At 49.5% G+C, this 19,983-nt stretch overlaps 1 protein-coding gene across 1 annotated transcript in view; it reads left to right on the forward strand.

The window, feature by feature from the left end:
* The window catches only part of GRK1 (G protein-coupled receptor kinase 1), a 16,702-nt gene extending 5,634 nt beyond the window's left edge, over nucleotides 1-11,068 (forward strand). The window contains exons 3-7 of the mRNA XM_006769302.2: nucleotides 1,199-1,356; nucleotides 2,248-2,331; nucleotides 6,054-6,178; nucleotides 7,872-8,073; nucleotides 9,332-11,068. Of these exons, the coding sequence (XP_006769365.1) occupies nucleotides 1,199-1,356; nucleotides 2,248-2,331; nucleotides 6,054-6,178; nucleotides 7,872-8,073; nucleotides 9,332-9,630 (868 nt within the window). The 3' untranslated portion in view covers nucleotides 9,631-11,068. The remainder of the gene's footprint in view (nucleotides 1-1,198; nucleotides 1,357-2,247; nucleotides 2,332-6,053; nucleotides 6,179-7,871; nucleotides 8,074-9,331) is intronic.
* The last annotated feature ends 8,915 nt before the right edge of the window (nucleotides 11,069-19,983 follow it).

The raw sequence follows: 19,983 nt of genomic DNA on the forward strand, positions 1-19,983 counted from the left end.
GATATAAATTAAAATGTTAAAATCAAATCTGATATTGTTTTACCTTTTATTTGGTGTGTGGAAGGTGTGCGGAAGAGGGGGTAGTCTTATACAGCGAGTATATAACAAACTCTGTATTTTGAGTGGAAATGTTAGGGGGTCGTCTTATACGCCCAGTTGTCTTATACGCCGGCAAATACGGTACATTACACTGTACTATTCTACACTATAAATGTAATATAAAAGCCATTTATGTTATTACTAGAGGCCCAGTGCACAAAATTCATGCACTTGGGGGGGGTCCCTCAGCCTGGCCTGTGCCCTCTCACAGTCCGGGAGCACTCGGGGGATATCTGCTGCGCCCGTGAGCCCGGCTCAGGGCTTCTGGCTGAGTGGCACTCCCCTTGTGGAGCACACTGGCCACCAGGGGGCAGCTCCTGCATTAAGCATCTGCCCCATGATGGTCAGTGTGTGTCATAGTGACCGGTCATTCTGCTATATGGTCGATTTGCATATTAGCATTTTATTATATAAGATTCCAGCTGTCTCATTCTCAGGCTGATTTGAGGGTTTCTCTATTTTTTTTTAAATGTTTCCTGGTTTGCCTCTATTCTCCCGGGTTGCTATCTAGTTTAAATAATTTATTTTCTTTTATTTGTTATGTTTTGCCCCTGTGTAAAGCATGACAGTGGGAAACATGAGAAAGGACAGTTACAAGAGATTGAGGTTGGGAGGGGTCCTGCTGCAGGCCCAGCCAGGAGTCTGCATGTCCGGGTTGGGTGAAATAGCCGACACACTAGCATGACTCTGTATTGACTGCTTATATTTGGGTAACTCAGGCTGCTCATGCAGACTCTCCCCCCCCGCCCCCGCCCTTACTTGTTTGGTTGGTGATGGCAGAATGGCTCTGGGCCCATCTCCGGCCTCTGCAGGCCAGGGCTGGGAGGCCAGAGAGGACTGCACTTTGCTGCCTCATTTCCCCCGAAACACCTGTGGGGAAGATCTTGAGGGTGTGAGCACCAGCTGCCAGGGGTCTTGACGTTGCCACCGGCTCTTCAGGCTAAACACTGAGGCCCCCAAATGACCAGATGCTTTACTGACACAGCATAGGATTCTGAGGCCCTCCCTGTTTTCCCGAGTTTTTACTCCCATGCCAACCATGGTCACACTCTTGTAGTTGTGCCAGAAAAGCACAGGCCTCCGCATAGTCTGCCTCCAGGTACCACATCTACAATGTGGATGAGGAGAACCCTGGCTTCCAGCAGCCCCGCGCCGTCTTCTACGCGGCCCAGATCCTCAGCGGCCTGGAGCACCTGCACCAGAGGGGCATCGTCTACCGAGACCTCAAGCCTGAGAATGTGCTGCTGGATGACGAAGGTGAGGCAGCCTCCCCGCCCGGCCTCCTCTCCCGGCCTCCCCTTGCCCAGCTGGACGTTGTGGTCCAATGGATCATCTGTAGGGGCCATGGGCTGGTTTTGACAAATGCTTGTCAGAGCTTTAAGTGGCACCAATGCACTTCTTAAGTTGGTTTACTGTTCCTTTAGCTATTTTGCAACAGGATGGCATTGTATCCCAAATGGAGTTTTTGGATGGACTTTGATGAAATTTGGTGCATAATGCGGCACCTAGAGTTCCAGGGAGCTAAGCCAGGGTGTCTATAGTGTGTGGAACTGTTGGTAAATAGTTCATATTTTATGGCCAAATTCTCACTCTGTCACTCTTTTCTTTCTGCCTTCTCTGTCAAATTGGGATTCTTATCAGAAAATAAACATAGAGATTTAGGCTTCCTTTTTATCCCTTTAGAGTTACCTCCCTTTCTGTCACCAAGTCACACAAACGCGTGGGCATTCTCAAAGGCCGTTGCTGCAGAGCTTGGGGAAGAGAAGGCAGAGGAGGAAACTGAACTTGGGTGGATTATGCTCCGAATTCAGGTTGTAGGTGCTGATGGGACCCCTCAGTTCCTCTGTAGTCTGACTGGGGCAGAGGCACCCGGGTGCTGAGGCCCCATGCCACTCCCCTGGAGTGTGCACGTGAGTGTGTGAGTGTGCATGTGTGAGAATGCATGTGTGTGTGTCTGCACATGTTCACAAGTGTGAGCAGGTGTGTTTGCATGTACATCTATGTGTGCACATGTGCATGAGGATTTGTGTGTGTGTGTGCACGTGCGTGTGTGCAAGGGCTGGCTCTTGGCTCCTGTGGGCTCCAGGAACACCAGATGCCTTTGTTCTGTGGAGCCACATATGACCTCAGTCCATGTTTGCTTTTCAGGGAATATCCGAATTTCTGACCTTGGGCTGGCCGTGGAGCTGAAGGAAGGGCAAACCAAGACCAAGGGCTATGCAGGGACCCCAGGTAAGGGCCTGAGAGCAAGGATGGGAGCATCGTCTCTCAAGAGGAGGGGTGAAGCCCTGGGGGTCCCCATGGCCTGGGGTAGGTGACATGGTGAGGGCTCGGGGTTGGTAGGGGAGCGGCCCCCTGATCCCCAGAGCAAATAGTAAAACCAGAAGGACTGGCTAGTGGGCCTGCACAGCTGCAGCAGGAGCCGCACCCACTGCAGGAATGAGCCCTCCCCCCAGAAAAACCATAATTGGTTTTAACATGCTGTACCCACTGTTATGAAAGCTTCCACCTTTGATGACTTTCTTGTTTGTGTCACAGAGTCCTCCCAATCCTGGGGGTTTGGGCTTTTTTGGTGTTTGTACCTGTCACCAGTGTCTGTCCTCATCTGTGGCTTTATTTAAAAAAATTAGATCCTCAGCCCAAATCTATGAAGTTCCACTCCTGGCATGAGCCTGTTAGTGGAAACACTACTTACCCATTTCAGGGTGACTCAGATCATTAGGAGGAAGCCCAGAAAACTCCGGAGCCAGGATTTGAAGTAGTTTGACCTCAAGGTTATAGCCTGACCTTGTTTGCGCCGAGTGCGAGGGCTCTGCCAGCCACCAGAGGGCCCCGTAGGCTTTTCTGTGGCCACTGAGCTACAGCTGTACTTTGAACGGAGGGATGAAGCTTTCCAGGTGGGTGGCTCTCCTGACCAGTGCATGCAAATATGGCTCTGAGCATTTGGGCTCGGGTGAAGGATGTAACCCTCAAACAGCTGCAGCAGAGGCTGAAGTTAGGGTAACTTAAAAGGCTGGGGCCTTCAGCAAAGCCACAGGGGGCTGCCTTCTGGATCCTTCTTCTTCAGCCCGTCTGCACGAACCCTAGGCTCCCCAACAAGGGCCAGAGCCCCTGAGCCTCTGCAATTGACCATGAACAGGGTGCTCACCTTGGCTAGTGCCGTGTCTGCCCAGCGGGATACTCAGAAGAGATATAAGCCATGCTCTCTGTCCCCAGTGAGTTCCCAGCTGGGAGGGGGAGATGAGTCAATATGTGGAGGAATTAGTGACTAGGTAGTATTCATTCATTAATTAATTCATTCATTCACACAACAGATATTTGTTGGCTGTTTGCCCAGGCGTCACGTAAGACCCCAAGGATTAAAAAGGATGCATCATTTGGCACTGAGTTGGGTGGAACAGACTAGAGGTGCCACTGATGATGATCGCATCCCTGTGGTCTGATTGGTCCGTCTCTCGTGCCCCATTTTAATCTGGAAGTTGTGATTGGTTGAACATACCTTTTTCACAAAGTCTGAGCAGTCTGGACTATAATGTAATTCCTCGAAAAGCGGAACTTATAAAGGTGCATTCAGGACCAGGAGGTTCTTTGGAATTTGACTCCTGTCACCTCTTCGGAGAGAAACGATTCTGCAGTCACACCGGCTTGGCTGGTGTTGCCCAGCACATCTCCCTTTTAGAAAGTTACCATGAGCACGTGTATACTGAAGGGCCAGGAAGGATAAAAGCTAAATGGACACAATTAGCCTTGCTGACATCAGAATCTCTGAAGTCGTGTAAGCACAGAAGCCTGTGCCCAGCTTATAACACCTGTCCCTGGGTCGCAGAAACTGGCCTGCTTACGTTTCACACATGCTGGTCTGGCCTCTACACAGGTGGCTGTTAGGGAGTGGAGATCCAAATCTTGTTGACCTTCGACATGTGCAGCTCAGCACATGGTCCTAATACCCAAATATGGCACAGACCTGGCATGGGAACAGACGAGGTAATGGTGGGCATCTGACCTGATCCTGGAAGCTGGACTAAGCCAGACACAGGCACCTGACAAATTCTTACTTGCTTTGCTGAACTTGGCATCTTCTATCTGAGACAGAGGCATTAGGCATGTGATTAGGAGCATTTAACAGTCAGAAAGCACAGGACTTAGGCACACGGACTCAGCACTGGGCTCCATAGGTGGCCTCCAGGCACGAAGACCATCTATCTCTGTGACTTTGGAGAACTTGCCTACACTTCCTCACCCATAAAAGTGTCATAATGATCCACTATGGGTAATATTAGAAGTGAGAAGACAATGGGAAAATGTCCTAAAAATTAGAGAAAATGATTTCCCACCTAGAATTTTATATCTAGACCAACTATCAGTTAACTATTAAGGGGCAATAAAGGCAATGAAGTTTTTCAAAAACTTCAGCACCCTTCTTCAAACTATTTGACCAAAATAAGGAAGTCAGCGGAAAAGTGGCATATCGTGGAAGGAGGATACATAGAGAGAGAGAGAGACAAAAGTTTTCAGGATTTCAGGGAGATTCTAGGCTGCTGGCTGCACACGAGAATCCATATTAGAGCAGGTTAGAAGGTTCCAGAAGACTTTTTGATGAGGATGAAATTGATAAAATGTTTAATATATCAGAACATGACAGGTATTGGAGAATTGTTGGGGAATTTTGGGTCAAATTAATAAAAACATAGAGAAAGAACTAGCCAATGAAAGAAAAGATAAGATAATCTGGGAAAACCAATAAAAACTTGTCAGAAAGGAAATATAACTGCGGCCTAGTTTTTGGTTCAGTGGGGAATAGTTGAGCTGAGTGCTGACCAGCTAGATGATGTATCAGGAGAGGGAAGAAGAAGTGTGTGCATGGTGGTGGGAGGAAGAAAGACAGACCCTTAACTTCCAAAATGAGAAGTCAATTGAGGAGGCCCCCATGGGAACTACAAAACCAGCAATATAAGCTTGTTATTTAGAGGTATGGATATTAATTCCAAAATAACCACCTACAAGGATACTGAGATGGGGCTGAGGTGGAGGAGGAAGGGTCATGCCCTGTAGAACTAGCTAATTCTTGTTGTGCCTGAATAATTTTGATACAAATGAAAATTAAGTTATTGAAAGACTATTAGGTGGAGTAATAGTAGGTTTAACTACCATACCAAAGGATAATGTAGTGGTTCCAAGCTCAGATGTCTGAGTTTGAATCATTCTCTGTTACCTATTATCTGTTTTATTGTGAGCAAGTTAGTTCCCTAATAATAAAGGAGAGTAGTGGCACTTACCTCAGTGTTAGGAGGATTAAATGAGATCGCTTTGTATTTTCACCCGCCACACAGTACGCATGGAATGGGGGTCAGCTAGGATAAGTGCTACTAAAGTGTGGTGATATATGGACCCACATCAGTCAAGAACAAGGCCTCTTGAGTCCTGAGAGCCTGGCCATGGTGAGCACCCCTCAGCTTCAGCCTCAAGTGTGGCTCCTGGGACAATACCCCTCCTTCTTTGAAATGTCTTGGCTTAAATCTGTCCTTTTGTGGGCTTTTAGGAAGTATCTTGGTGCCTGTCTCTGCAACCCCCATGACCACACACAGAGATAGCCCCTGAAGTCACACACTCGTGCCTGAGAGGCAGGAACCACGGCTCTGTCCATCCTGGTAGATCTAAGGGGAGATGAGGCTTCATGTGTATAGAGCAGTGGTTTCAACCAGAGGCAATTTGTTCCTAGGAGACACTCGGCAATGTCTGGAGACATTTTTGGTTGTCACAACTGGGGAGGGCATGCTAAATAGTGGATAGGGTCCAGGGATGCTCATCAACACCCCACAGTGCACAGGGCAGCCCCAACTCAGAGGATTTCCTCTCCAGATGTCACCAGGTGCACATGGAAGCATCAGCTCTGTGCTCACCACTGGCTCTGTGCAGCTGCGTCTCTGAGTCCACTCTGTGCTCTTGCCTGGCAGGTTTCATGGCCCCAGAACTCTTGCGGGGTGAGGAGTATGACTTTTCTGTGGATTACTTTGCCCTGGGGGTCACGCTGTATGAGATGATTGCGGCCAGAGGACCCTTCCGAGCCCGGGGAGAGAAGGTAGGAGGTGGCCTAGCCATGCCCCCTGCGGCTGTCCTGGGGTTGACTTCCCTTGTTGGGTGTGTGTCATAGGAGTAGGTGTTGCTGCAGCTGACCTGGTGGGGAGAGCTGCTTAAATCCTGAGCATGAGGCTTCTCATAGAAGGTCCTTCATGGGCAGAAGAGAGGAGACACAGTGACTCCATCTCATGTAGCTCATGACACTGGGGAGCATTTTAGGACGAGAGGTGCCTGAGCTTTCTCAAGCCCACCCCTGTGAGCAGCACGCAGCGCCCCTCCCCTTGAGCCAGCCTGGTTCCTTTGACGGCCTTTGTCCTCTTCCCTGCAGATGAATACTAAGAGCCCCCTCCCACGATGCTAAGAAACCACAGGACCTGCTTCAGGTGCAGCACAGCAGCTTTTTTAAATGTCTTGGAGGAAAGTGGACATCCCATGCTGTGCCCTGATCCCTGGCCTCCCACACTCCTTAATCCTTTCCTGTGTGGTCTGCCCCAGGCATCTCCATAAACCGGGAATGTGGAGGCTGGGTGAGAAAGGTGGCTGGTGCGGGGAGGGGCTGGTGTGAATGGCAGTCTTTAGACATGGCACCGCACCCACCCACCTCAGTCTGTATGGAGGTCATGCCTTTTCTTCTGCCTCGATCTCCTAGAGTGTCCGCCCCAGCAGTCTGCTGTGTCCCCCATCTTCTAAGAGCAGAGAGTGCTCCCACGACTAACACAACAGTCACTCTGTCTCTGCAACTCCACCTTGACCTCTAGTCACCAGTTCTCTCTCCTGACTTCCAACAGCTTGGAAGAGTAGAGTAAGACCAATGATGGGGCCACAATAGGAGCTCCCATCTCAGAGCTCTCGCTGACCCACAGCCCCAGCCACACTCCCTATTTTCTGTGTGTTAATAAGCATGATGGGCCTTTATGAGATGCCCAAAGTGAACCAACCGTGGTCCTTCGGTATCGTGGAACCTGTCTCCATAGTGACATGAAGGAAGGAACCTAAATACACCCATAACATGAATGCGCTTCAAACTTGTTAATTAAGCGATGTCATTTCTAGGAAATTTTAGGAAAGGCATATCTATTCTATTGAGAGAGAAAATGGGTCTGTGTTTGCCTGAGGTCAAGGTGAAGGTGGGCTGCAGAGGGCACAGGGGAATTTTGGGATGATGGTGATGATGGAGTATCCAGCTATTGATCAAAGCCCTTCACTCGGGTCCCTGAAGATGGAGCTTTGTGGTATGTGTATTATACCCAATAAAGCAGATTCAAAACAAAGTGGAATGATACCCTCTCAGGTTTCTATCCACTTAGAAGACTTCTCTACCAGCTCTATGAAGTTGACTTGTTTATTGTCATTCTTTTTTTTCTCCAGTAGCGAATGAGTGATTGATTATATATAATGTGCCCACCAGAGCTCCTTAAACTATACTGCATCTCAACTTTGACCCAGTACTCTTAGGGTTCCACTCCTTTCACTGGAGATATTGAGCCATTCTATGCTGGGAAGGAGGGTGCACTCAGGTGTTCCCGTCTCCTCTGCCTCTGTGTGAAGGAGGGGCCAGCTTCTTTCTGAGAGGAGTGCTAGCCCTGCTCAGACACCAACAGGGGCTGTGCAGTCTCCTGGAGCCTGAGGGGCCAGCTCTGATGATGTTGGTGGGTTTCGCAGGGGTTTAATGTGATGTGCGTCCCACCATGCAGGTGGAGAACAAGGAGCTCAAGCAGAGGATCCTCTCGGAGGCAGTCAAGTACACTGACAAGTTCAGCCAGGCCAGCAAGGACTTCTGTGAGGCACTGCTGGAGAAGGACCCGGAGAAGCGCCTGGGGTTTAGAGATGGGACTTGTGATGGGCTCCGAGTCAACCCCCTCTTTAAAGACATTAATTGGAGACAGCTCGAGGCAGGTACTGTTGGCATGCCTTTGGATCTGGGTGGGGGGACAAAGGGGCGGGCCTATTAGGTGACTCTTGCTTACCCGACCCATCCTGTAGTCATCATCTAGGCTTAGCTCAATGTCAGCAGAGCAGGGACACCTGGTTGATGCTCTTCCCATAGCTACCCTCCAGCCCCCTAGGAAAACTACCACCCTCTAGTACTCTATTCATCCCCCATGCACCCAGGAATATGTGTTCATGGATTAGACCTTTTAGGACACCTGCTGGAGTTTGGAAAAGGTTGAATGTAATATGTAGGGAATATGCTGGCTGACCTTTGAATGTAAACAGTCTGCTGTTTTACATTTCCATACCCTGTTCTTTCATGGAACCCATGATCCACATCAAGGCAGGATTGCTCAATCTGTTTGTTTGGGAGAAATTCATTCCTTCAACCAGCATTTGTTATCAAGTGTCACGTGAAGGCTCCTGTGTGTGTGTGTGTGTGTGTGTGTGTGTGCATGTATGTGTCTCTGTGTGTGCACGTATGTGTGCATGTGTGTGCCTGTGTGCCTATGTCTGCAAGAGAAAAGTGTAGGGCACAATCACAAGCCCAGAATTTACAACCAGGGTATTTGAACATGTGACTAGGTGGCAGGAGCCCCAGAACAGTGAGTAGTCACAACATTCCTTTTGCAGGAAAGGGTCAGAGCAGAGGTGGGTCCTGGCTGAAGGGGGCTCGCCAGGATGGGGTGAGGGCACACAGCTCTGAGCGATTAGAACCTGGAGTAGTTGAGCCAGGGTTAGTCCTGAGGTCACTGCAATGGTCTGGCAGCCCATCCATGAGCTGAAAGGAGGGAGGGGGTGATAGGTGAGAGGGAGGCAGGGTCAGACCTGGGCGACTGAAGTTCTGTGTCTGGTGATTGGAGAACCGCCTCCTGAGCAGGGTAGAGAGAAAGCTGGCTTTGGAAGGATGAGAAACTCAGCTCTGAGCATGTTGGATTCCAGGTGTCTGACCTGCATACGGTGGTGCCCAGGGGAGGCTGGCTTGAGGGTATGAATATGGGGTCTGCAGTGAGGAGGGGTAAGGCAGCATGAGGAGAGGAGACTATGTTGGGCAAGAACACACTGTCCTTCATGTCGGGGCTCTGTGAGGGACGCCCAGGATACTCTCAGGCGTGCTGATTTCTTTGTTAGCAGCGCAGACACCCCTCTAGGAAGGGCAGCACCCAGGCTATGGCTCTGCTTCCTGAGCCATTGCACATCTGTGTTTTCTGTCTTCCGACAGGGATGCTGATCCCCCCCTTCATCCCAGACTCCAGAACTGTCTATGCCAAGAACATCCAAGACGTAGGGGCCTTTTCCACAGTCAAAGGTGTGGTCTTTGAAAAAGCAGATACAGAGTTCTTCCAGGAATTTGCCACCGGCAACTGCTCCATTCCCTGGCAGGAGGAGATGATTGAGACGGGCATCTTTGGGGAGCTGAACGTGTGGCGTGCTGATGGGCAGATGCCCGATGACATGAAGGGGATCACCGTGGAGGAGGCTGCTCCCTCCTCCAAGTCAGGAATGTGTCTGGTTTCCTAGACGTGGAGGAAAAGGGACCTCCCTCCGCAGCTGGCAGGGCTGAATAGGCCTTTGTGAGACAGTGGAGCTCTCGCGTGGTGATAGGCAGCTCCCACCTGTGTGGCCGAGCTGCTCACAGCAGGGCAGAAGGAGGCACAGAGCCACTAGACCCCCAGGCCCAGGGTCAGGAGCTCCAGCTTGTAAATAGTCCACTTCTTTTGCCCCATTTCACTCATAAAAGACACAACCATGGCTCCTGGACAGAGTGCAGCAACAATACAGAACTGTCCAGGCTCCCGTATGGACCTGCAAGTTGGTGGCGGTGTTGAGCAGCTGGGCAGATGGCTGCTCAGACGAGAGGATGCTCAGTTTGGGTTTCCTGGCACTTTAACTGCAACTTCCAAGAGCCCCATCCTCAGTGGAGGCCTTCTCTTGGTTGGTCCAGGGGGTGGCAATCCATAGCCCTTGGGCTTCAGGGCACCGTGAGAGAGGCCTGGACTCTCCCCCTTCACACCCAGCTCCTGTTCCTCCTGCCACCTGGTGGCTTGCAGGGCCCTGGGACGTGCCCTCAGCACCCCCTGACCCACAGGAAAGGAGTGGATCTTGACAATCAATGGCTTTGGAGGGTTGCTGGCCAAAACTAGGACCTAACTACCTCCTTTTTGCTCTAGAGCCTGTGTAGGAGGGATGACCCAAGCCCTAAGCAGGTGTGTGTGGTACAGATGATTGCTAGGTGTAGACTCTCTAGTTCTGTGGAGGCATTTCAAGTGTGTTCCTTAGAGTTACCTTCTGCACATGAAGACTTTACAGCACCCTGGGACTGGTGAAATAAACCTTACCAGAACTGTCCTTCTCTCCTGACTGTGGTGTGGTCTTGTAGAGTCATAGGATGCTCTGGATGGGCCTTGGATAGGCATCGAGTACTTTCTGGTCTGTGATCTGAAATGACCACCTGGTACATTTCCCTGGGCAAGACCAAGATGAGGGATCCAGGGGTGGAGGGATGCTAAGCTGTTGGTAGGACAAATCACCATACCCTTCCCTAAGTCTGGTTTGTTTTCTAGACTAGTACATTCGGATAAGGTAATGACTATAAATTTCATTTCACTACATTCTGGTGCAAGAAAAGACCCATTTATGATTTTTCTGAAGACATTTATTCTGCACTAGGTACCCATGGCCCTGAAGGGTGATTTTAGCAGCCTCAGTGGTGGGGGTGGAGGCCTGACCCTTGCCCCCTCTGGCCACCATCCCCACCTGCCAGTCTGGGGCCCATGGTGCCTGATGGTGGAGACCCTTCTCTTTTTGCACCAGATTCACCAGCGAGGACCTTTCTGCCTTTATCTTATGGTTAGATGTAACACAGCTGGTTACATTTGAACTTCAGATAAATAAGTAATTCTGTAAGTGTATGTCTCAAATTATTGCATAAGACATACACTGAAACATTGTTCATTGATTTTTGGCTAAATCTGGCATGCCCGTGACTTAACCTATGAACAAGTAGTTATTCCATTGAACTCACAGGTCTGTTGGGTTATAATCACAAAAGCAACTTATTTGTGACTTTAGCTGTGTCTCTGAGTCTGTCAGGCCTGTTCTTATCTCTTCCCCACCCCCACAAACTCAGGTTGGCCCCATGTATTCACACATAGGTAATCAAAAATCCTGTAGTCACTTTATTTTTAAGAAACTTTAAGCCCAGCTGGCGTGGCTCAGTGGTTGAGCATCAACCTGTGAATCATGGTTTGATTCCCAGTCAGGGCACATGCCTGGGTGCTGGCTCAATCCCCAGTGTGGGGCATGCAGGAGGCAGCTGATCAATGATTCTTTCTCATCATTGATGTTTCTCTCTCTCTCTCTCTCTCTCTCTCTCTCTCTCTCTCTCTCTCTCCCTCTCCCTTCCTCTCTGAAATCAATAAAAACATATTTAAAAACACACACGTTTAAAATAAAATTTCACAGAGAAAACGAATTCTGGATGCTCAGTCAATAACCACACTGTGACACCTGAAACACCCACAGCTGCAAGAACCAAGACCTGACTGGCACCCCTCCCAGCCCCGTGCCCCTCCCTGCTGCATCCCTGCCCAGAGGTGACCATGCTTCTGCCTGCAGCCGCTTTAAGTAGCAGCAGACTCAAGGCATCACATTGAGTGCCCTGTCCATCTGTGCGACAATTGAGACTCCAGTTACTTCAAACTCCTTTCCTGGCTGGGTAAAGGGACATTCCCGCCCTCCCCGCTGAGCTCTCCTGCCCTCCACTGTCAGCCTCAGCTTCTGGCTCCGGGGGTGACCCTGGCGAGGGGGGAAGACGCTCAGGGCGGTTCTGAGCTGCTGGGCAGGTGCTTACAGCCCTCTTCCTTCTGGGGCTTCTTCATGGGTCTTTGGGGACCTCCACTCGGGCGTCTCTCAGGTACAGTCCCCCCGCCAGACACACTGTGTGATGTCATCACTCCCGCCGTCTCCCCTGCTCACCTGAGTCCAGGGCACCTGCTGTCCTGCTTGGGCTATGGGGCTGCCTGCTGCCCCCAACACAGCAGCACCTCACCTTGCTCCTCCCCAAGCACTGCTGGCCTTTAGCTGTGTCTCTGAGCATCAACCTGTGAACCATTAAGCACATCTTGGGGGCCCGGGGACCCCTGAGGTGGAGTCCTCTGCAGAGAAGCCTTCGTCTCGGACCGCTTTTATGCTGCACGCCGTGAGCCAGCTCAGGATTCTCAGAAACCAGGGTGGCTGGTTGTAGACATCTGAGCTCGGCTGTCTACATGCCCTGCCGAAAGCCTGACAAGCAACACCCCACGTTTACCATCCTGTGTGTGGGAGGGGCATGTTTAGACATAAGTTGTGGTGAAAACGTCACCACGGTATTTCCTTAGCAGCCCAATCCCTGAGAGGGTGGTCAGGGCGTCCAGGGGCCCCGGAGAGGCTGCCATCACAAGAGCTTCAGGGAGACTTTCTATTTGTAAAAACAAAAAACACAATTTCTATTCAGGTGGGGAAGGGTAACAATAAAAGTTAACAAAAGAGGACAAACTGGCCAGGTGGCACAGTTGATTGGAGCGTCATCCCGTATACCACAAGGTTGTGGGTTCGATTCCTGGTCAGGGCACATATCCAGGCTGCAGGTTGGATCCCCAGTTGGAGTTTGTACGGCAGCAACTGGTCAATGTGTCTCTCTCACATCGAAGTTTCTCTCTCTTCCTTCTTCTCTCTCTAAAATCAATAAAAACATACCCTCTGGTGAGGTTTTAAAAAAAAAGAGGAACAAACTCTCTAGATTGTGAGATGAATACTAGTTGCATTCTTTTCTTCAAAATCACATATACACACATGCACACACACATATGCACATGCACACACACATACAAAACATACAAACAACCATATACACATACACACATACATATACATACATACACATGTGCACACACACTTTGCCTTCATTTTCATCTCTCTGTGGCTGCAAGATTTTAAAATTGCTCTCCAAGTCTCTGTTCATCAGACTTTGAATTCCAGTGTATCTGATTTGCACACTTCGATCACATATACACACATATGCACACACGTATACACACATATGCACACACATATGCACACATGCAAAACATACAAACAACCATGTACACATACACACATACATATACATACATACACATGTGCACACACACTTTGCCTTCATTTTCATCTCTCTGTGGCTGCAAGATTTTAAAATTGCTCTCCAAGTCTCTGTTCATCAGACTTTGAATTCTAGTGTATCTGATTTGCACACTTCTACTTTGTTCTTTATCGTGGCAAGTCTTGTGTGGCTTTATTCTGCTATTCACAGAAGCTAGCCAGTCCCTACTGTTTATTCCTATAAACCCCCTTTTCCAAACCCGAGTCATGCAGTTGTTTGAGTGGAGCTGTGGCCTGTGAGAGACAGAGCCACCTTAGAAAGAGGCCACCCCCATCCACAGGGCAGGCCCAGGGCTTTATTGGGGTGAATCCAGTGTGATACGGGGTGGTATGTGATCAACACAATGGCTAACAAAAACCAGGAGAGGTTGTAGTTAATGTGCAACAACTGGAAGTCTTTGGGTGCCAAGCATCATATGAGATACCACGGAGAAACACCGACGTGCTCTGTCTCACTGGTTCCTGTTTGCCTCCTGGTCTCCTCCGTTGGACTGTAAGCTGCTCCAGGTGAGAGACCTGTCCTGGGCTTCTCCCACACCTGCTGTGCCCACATCTGTGCCCCTTGCTCCATAACGCCTGCCCCACTGGGGGAGCAGACATTTCCTCTAAAGCTTTGAATCACTTGGCACTTGTAAGTTAGATTAAATCTCTTTTCTGTTCTGCCCCACCACCTGTTTACCCACGTGGCACTGTGTCAGAGGAGCGCTGCTGACACCAACAACTCCAACAAGAACCAGAATCTATAACCTAACACCCCAAATGTCCAGGATATGTTGGACAGTTGCTGGTCATACCAAGAGCCAGGAACACCCCAACTGGAATGAGGAGACACAATAAACATTGACATTCCTGTGTCAACGGCGGAATGACACAGATGCTGGGATTCTGTGTCAAGGGTTTTAAAGCAGAATCATAAAAAAAATGCGTCAAGGAGAAGTTACAAAAAGCTTGAAGGAAATAAAAATGCAAGATCTCAGGAAAGAGACAGGACAATGTGAGGGCGGGCACAGTCTGAGTGGGAGAGGCTATTCCACTGCTGTCTGGGTGGCGTGGGCAAGACACGGAGGAGACATGTTCGGCTCTCCCCCAAAGTCTGCACTGTCCCCTTCTTGGCTGGTCCTCAGGGTGGCCGTGGGGACACCCCAAGTGGGTGCTCCCAAGGGCCTGACCAGGGTGACTTGGGAGACTGCTCTTTGGACATTCGGGGTCCTATATGATCACCCAAGCACGGGTTACACACCCCAAACTTCTCATTTACTCCTTCATTGGGTTATTTACTATATTCTCATAGCTAGTTTATTTTTTCTTGTTTACTGTCTTTGTAGATTTGCTTACCTAACATGAGTTTTGTAGATATAATTACCTACCATGACCTGAGCCTTAGAACGGCTGAGCGCTGGGGAGAATCTGTAATAGTGTCAACAATAAAAAAAAAGAAAAAGAAAAGAAAGGCTGGGCACCCCTCCTTTTATCTCACAGCAGGGTCCATCCCCTCGGTGAGGGTTCAGACACACAGTGGGCCTCAGTGGAAAACAGAACACAGATCACAGGCGTTATGTCAGCTGACAGAACAGGTTTGAAGGAAAAAACCCTCAATTTGAACACATCAAATTAACAAATGAAAAAGATAGACACTGAGTAATGCCCAGGCAATTTAAAATGAAGGTAAGAAGGCTTGATTTGATTGTATAAAAATCAAACCTCAGTTCTCCAGTTACAGTAGAAAAATGTTCTTCCACTTTCAACCTTCTTACTTGTGAGATCAGTGGGCTGAGGGATACAGGTTATTAAGGGTGAATGCATGGTGTGGGGTTTGCTGGAAACACGTGTGGAGCACTGCAGCCTGGCTTCAGACCCTAACCCTAACCCTAACCCCTCTGCCTCTTCACCCCCTCTCCCTGCCAGGCCTGGGTGAGAGTGCTCATGGTCCCGGTTCCTGTCCTGTCCCCGAGGTTCTGGGGAAGCTTGGGGCACCTGTCCTTCCTGCGCACAGTATTCAATCTGCGCTGTAGGTAAGGGGGATGGGTCTGCACGGGGCATGGTTCTCTCCTTCCCACAGGGCAACCACCAGGCTGCTGAGATGTGCCTTTGGCAGGTTGTTTGGCTGCCAACAACAGGAGACACTGGTCAAGCCTTTGGTTGCAAATCCAAGACCAGGAAGGCGCTCCTGCTCCGAGGAGTCATGGGAGGTAGGGGAGCAAAAGAAGCTTGCAACGCGAGACGTCTGGGACAGTGGAACCTTCCTGCCTGGGCTCATTAGAGCGATCCGGATCCGGGAGATCATGGTTACAAGGCCTTCTAGCAAAGCCCGAGAGTGTTTTTAATTTAAAAAATTTATGTCTCTGAGAACATCTCCTGTCTCGTCTTTGCTGCCTCACCCTCCTCATCTGCGTGGACGGACCGGCAGGGGCCACCTGTCATTTCCCTCGTTGCTTGTCTGCATTATTCATCCCCTGAGCGTCATCTCAGGGTTATTCGGTTACAGGAAGGAGTCATGTTCTGTTCTCTGCCCTCCACTAACCCTTGAGAGCCCAGGGTCGGGCTGTGTACACACATGCTCCTGTGATGATTCGCACCTGCACAGGGCCAAGTGGCCCGTGGCTCTGGAACAAACCGGACAAACCAAACTACGCCTATGGCTGACAAAGGTGGCTTTGTGGTTAATTCCTCTCTCGGGAGAGCCCATGTCCTTGTTGTGAGAGCCTGTTGACCCCTATCTGCTCAAATAAACGGCTTTTCCCATCAGTCAGACTGAAGTGACGGCTCTTCCAATGAGTTCTCCGGCTGGTGGGGCCGAGGAGGTGAGGTTGCAGGTGGGAGAGGGCTGATGTGCCCAGCATGTGGCCTGACCTGGCAGGGAGCAGGTGCTAAGTGGTGTTTGGGAATCAAGTGTATTCAGTCTTCCTTCGATGTATTTTTATTGAGTGCCTGCCATGAGCGGGACATGGTTTCAAGCAGGGGACAAAAGGGCACAAGTCCCTGTTCTTGGTGAATTTATTTTCATAATAGAACTGAGTGTTGTGGCCATCCCTGCCCACCAACCCTCATACCTGCTTTTATCCAAAGGAGGCAAAGCTTTTAGTTCTTAACGTCCCTGGAAAGGCCCTTCTCTGGCTCTCTGTCCTGGCCAGTTTCGGCCTTGGCAGTGGCAGGGGCAACCAGAGAGGGTCTGTGTGCACCCACTTCTTGGTAGCTCGATCCTACTTTTTAAAATCACCCTGAGTTCTAAATTCTCTTGTACTTCCTCCCCCACTTCAAGCTGGAGCCTGCGACATTCATGGCTGCAGGGAGGGAGGCCTGCGACAGGGTGGACAGGGAAAGTCCCTGCAGGGCTTTCCATCTGTGGCTTCTCAAAAGCCTAAACCCAGACACGCGAGGGCAGTGACAGAGGGATAGGGGAGAGGTCAGTCAGTGCCCAGAGTGGTCAGTGCCCTGCTTCCCAGGCCAGCCTTTCTGCAGTAGGACTGGGCGGTGGGCACAGGGTCACCCAGACCTCTCTCACCTGGCAGGGAGGACACAGAGGCATGCTGGGCACAGCCACCTGAGCTCAGTGGCAGATGGGGGCAATTGGTGACATAACCCTGTCTAGGCTGGAACTTGGGGCCAACCTGGTATGTGTGCACGCATGTGCGTGTGTTTGTGTGTGTGCGCACGCGTGCACATGTGCTGATATGATTGTGTGGGGCCCACAAAGACAATGGGCTGACCCAGGACCCAGGAAGATTAGTCTGGGGTGGAGCTAGCCTCTCCCATCAGCTCTTCCATGCTGGACGGGTCTCCAGGGGCATTAGCAGGTCACGCTGCCCTTCATGCGGGGAAAAGTATGCCACCAGGTATGAGCAGGATGCAAGGAGAACTATGGCCCGGAATTGTGAGACTTAATGGTGATTTTCCACCTCTCTGACTTAGCTTTGTTCCGGACTTTCTGAAACTCTGCCCCCCACCCTTCCCCAGCTCCATCCTCCAGGCCTGAAACAAACACCGCCTCTTCCTGGAACTGCTTATCCTCCACTTCTCTCTCTTAGCACCCTATCTGTCCTGAACATGGTGGTTCCCAGTCCCGGCTGATCACGGACCCGCTCGGGAACCTCAAGTGTTCCCCACCTCCAGAGCTCTGGCTGAAGTGTCCTGAGCACCCGGCCAGTGGGAGGCAAAGTTGAGGGTCACAGTGTGGTCACCAGAAAGGCCTTGACCTCTACACGTGCAGGGTCATGCCCAGCGGGATGCTGGTAGTGCTCTCATAAAGTAATTGCACTCACAGATACTATCATCACCGTCTGCTTTATAGTATAACTAGCGGCCCGGTGCACAAATTTGTGCACATTGAAAGGAAATTAATTAGAAGAAATATTTTAATATCGTTATTTGCCCTTTATAATAGAAGGGCAAAATTCATGATCAACAATGACAGATGGAAACACACGCGTGCGATTGGTGCCAGTGAGAGCTTTATATGTATGGAGCATGCGTGACTCAACTTAGCCTTTTATATATAGAATTAACTTGCTTAATTAGACCTGCTTTCTGATTTAGCTAAACTTTTTCCAGCCCGGTGAAGCACCCCAACTCCTCTTTCAGGTAATTGTGACCAACACAGCAGTAAATATCAACACAAAGCAGATTATTATTGTAGATCACACAGGGAGCACAAAGGGTAAAATATTTAACTGTAGCAGTGATTGACTATATTCTGCACAGTGAGAAAACGTAAAGTCATTTTCAAGGTCCACCATTTCTTACTTCTTTTCAGTTGGGTCAAGTTTCTAAGCTTTCTACATCTCTGTTTTCCGGCTAATGAGAAGAAAATAGGATTCCACCGAGTCTCCCATCTACATACTCCAGGACTTCTGTGAGGATCAAATGAGATGAGGCACGGGAAAATGCTTCACAGACATTTGGTTAAAGTGTGAAATGTTTCCACATGGCTATAAAGCAAGTCGTGTTCCTGGGCTGAAGAAACTGCAAAGAGGCTAGATGCCAGAGAGAGGAAGCCGGGCGTTGCTATGTAAAATCATTACCTGAATGGACACTTAGCATATTAGCCGATAGTACATTGTTTCCCCCCATTTCTCACTTTTATTTGTGAATTTCTTAAAGGGCATGTCTATATGATTCATCTTTGCAGCTCTTTTAGTATCTTACACATAGAGGAAATGCAGTAAATATATGTTGATTGCATAAATAAAATATTAAACTAAATGTCTGTAGTCAGGTAAATAAATACATGCTTTCCCATTCGTAAGATATAATTATGCTTTGAAATTGTAGTGACCTGTTTTGTGTCTTGTTTCTGCCATTGACCAGCTACTTGACTTTGGAAAAATTATTTAAATCTCGTTGCCTCAGTTTCTTCATCTGTGAAATGGGTATAATACTGTATGGATTAAAGAAGGCAGCATTTGAACAGTGGCGATCACAGTGCGAGGCATATAGTAGGTGCTCAAGAGTAGGCACAGGGTAGTCCCGCCCTCATTCCTATTGGACTAGTGCCTCTGGGTGAGAGCCTCTGAGGAGACTGTTGTTTCTGGGGCCGGCTGGGACCTGTGTTCATGTAAGGGCAGTCAAAGTGGGACACTGTAGGATATTTTAAACATTTACTCTAAGCAGGAGGAATTTGGTATTAGGGAGGACAGCATACATTTATCATAACTGTCTTAATAGGTTATCTTCATGTCAATAATAATTTGTTCACTCCCTCTGATTATCCTCAGACTAGCATAAGACAGATTTCCTCATCTTCTCATAATTGCCTTTGTAAGAGCTAAATTACATTACATTTTAAAAATAACCTGATCCCAGACTCTTGCAGAGTTCAGTTTGCTACAGGCCTCCTGTGTCGCCCGAGGCAGTTTGCTATACCCGCTGTCAACTGGCATAACTGGCACCAACGCACCTCACACACTTGGGGCAGGGAGGGATTCTAAGGAGAAAATGCTAACTAATGTCCCTCCCGATAATTAAACACGCAGGCTTTGTAGGAATTCTGGATCTGCGCTTGGTCTCACCAGTTAACCTCCTGGACCCTCAGTTTCCTCATCTGTGAAAGGGGAGTGATACTGAGATTGTTGGAGGATGACGGGATGTAGGTGAGGCGGGGCCACTGGCTTCTGGGTCGTGCTGACACCTGCCACGACCCACCCCTTAGAGCTGTGCTTTTCGAGGTTCTTGGCTCGTTAGCCCAAAATGCATTTTCAAAATCTTGCTCCTTCACGTTTGCATCTAAAATTTTCTGTGACAAATGTATTAGTTGGAAAAGGATATCATTCCTGGCGATACTCACACACATGTTAAAAACGTATTTTTAGTAAACCTTTGGAACTTCGGATGAGCCCCTCCAGCCTCTGGAACAGGCTGTGCGCAGGGTGGCGGGTGTGAGCTGGGTGGGACTGCCTGAACCGCGCTGACCGGCTGTGTGGCCTTGGGCTACTCACCTTACTTACCTTGAGCCTCAGTTTCTTCATCTTAAAATGTTACCAGTTATTCAATTCAGACAAGTGGGCGTCTCCATGACAACCACTCACTTCTGAGTTTACTTCTCCTGGCCCCAGGGGTGGGCACACAGGCCGGAGATCCAGAGTGTACTCCACCCTGGGCCTGTCTCCCGCTCCTGAGCTGGAGGGTCTGATTTCTGAGAAAGCTGGAGGAGGCTGGAGGCTGTGGGCGGGGAGGAGAAGGGAGAGAGGGGGAGAGGAGGAA

The sequence above is a fragment of the Myotis davidii genome, unplaced genomic scaffold (genome assembly GCF_000327345.1).
Source record: "Myotis davidii unplaced genomic scaffold, ASM32734v1 scaffold444, whole genome shotgun sequence".
Taxonomy (NCBI): domain Eukaryota; kingdom Metazoa; phylum Chordata; class Mammalia; order Chiroptera; family Vespertilionidae; genus Myotis; species Myotis davidii.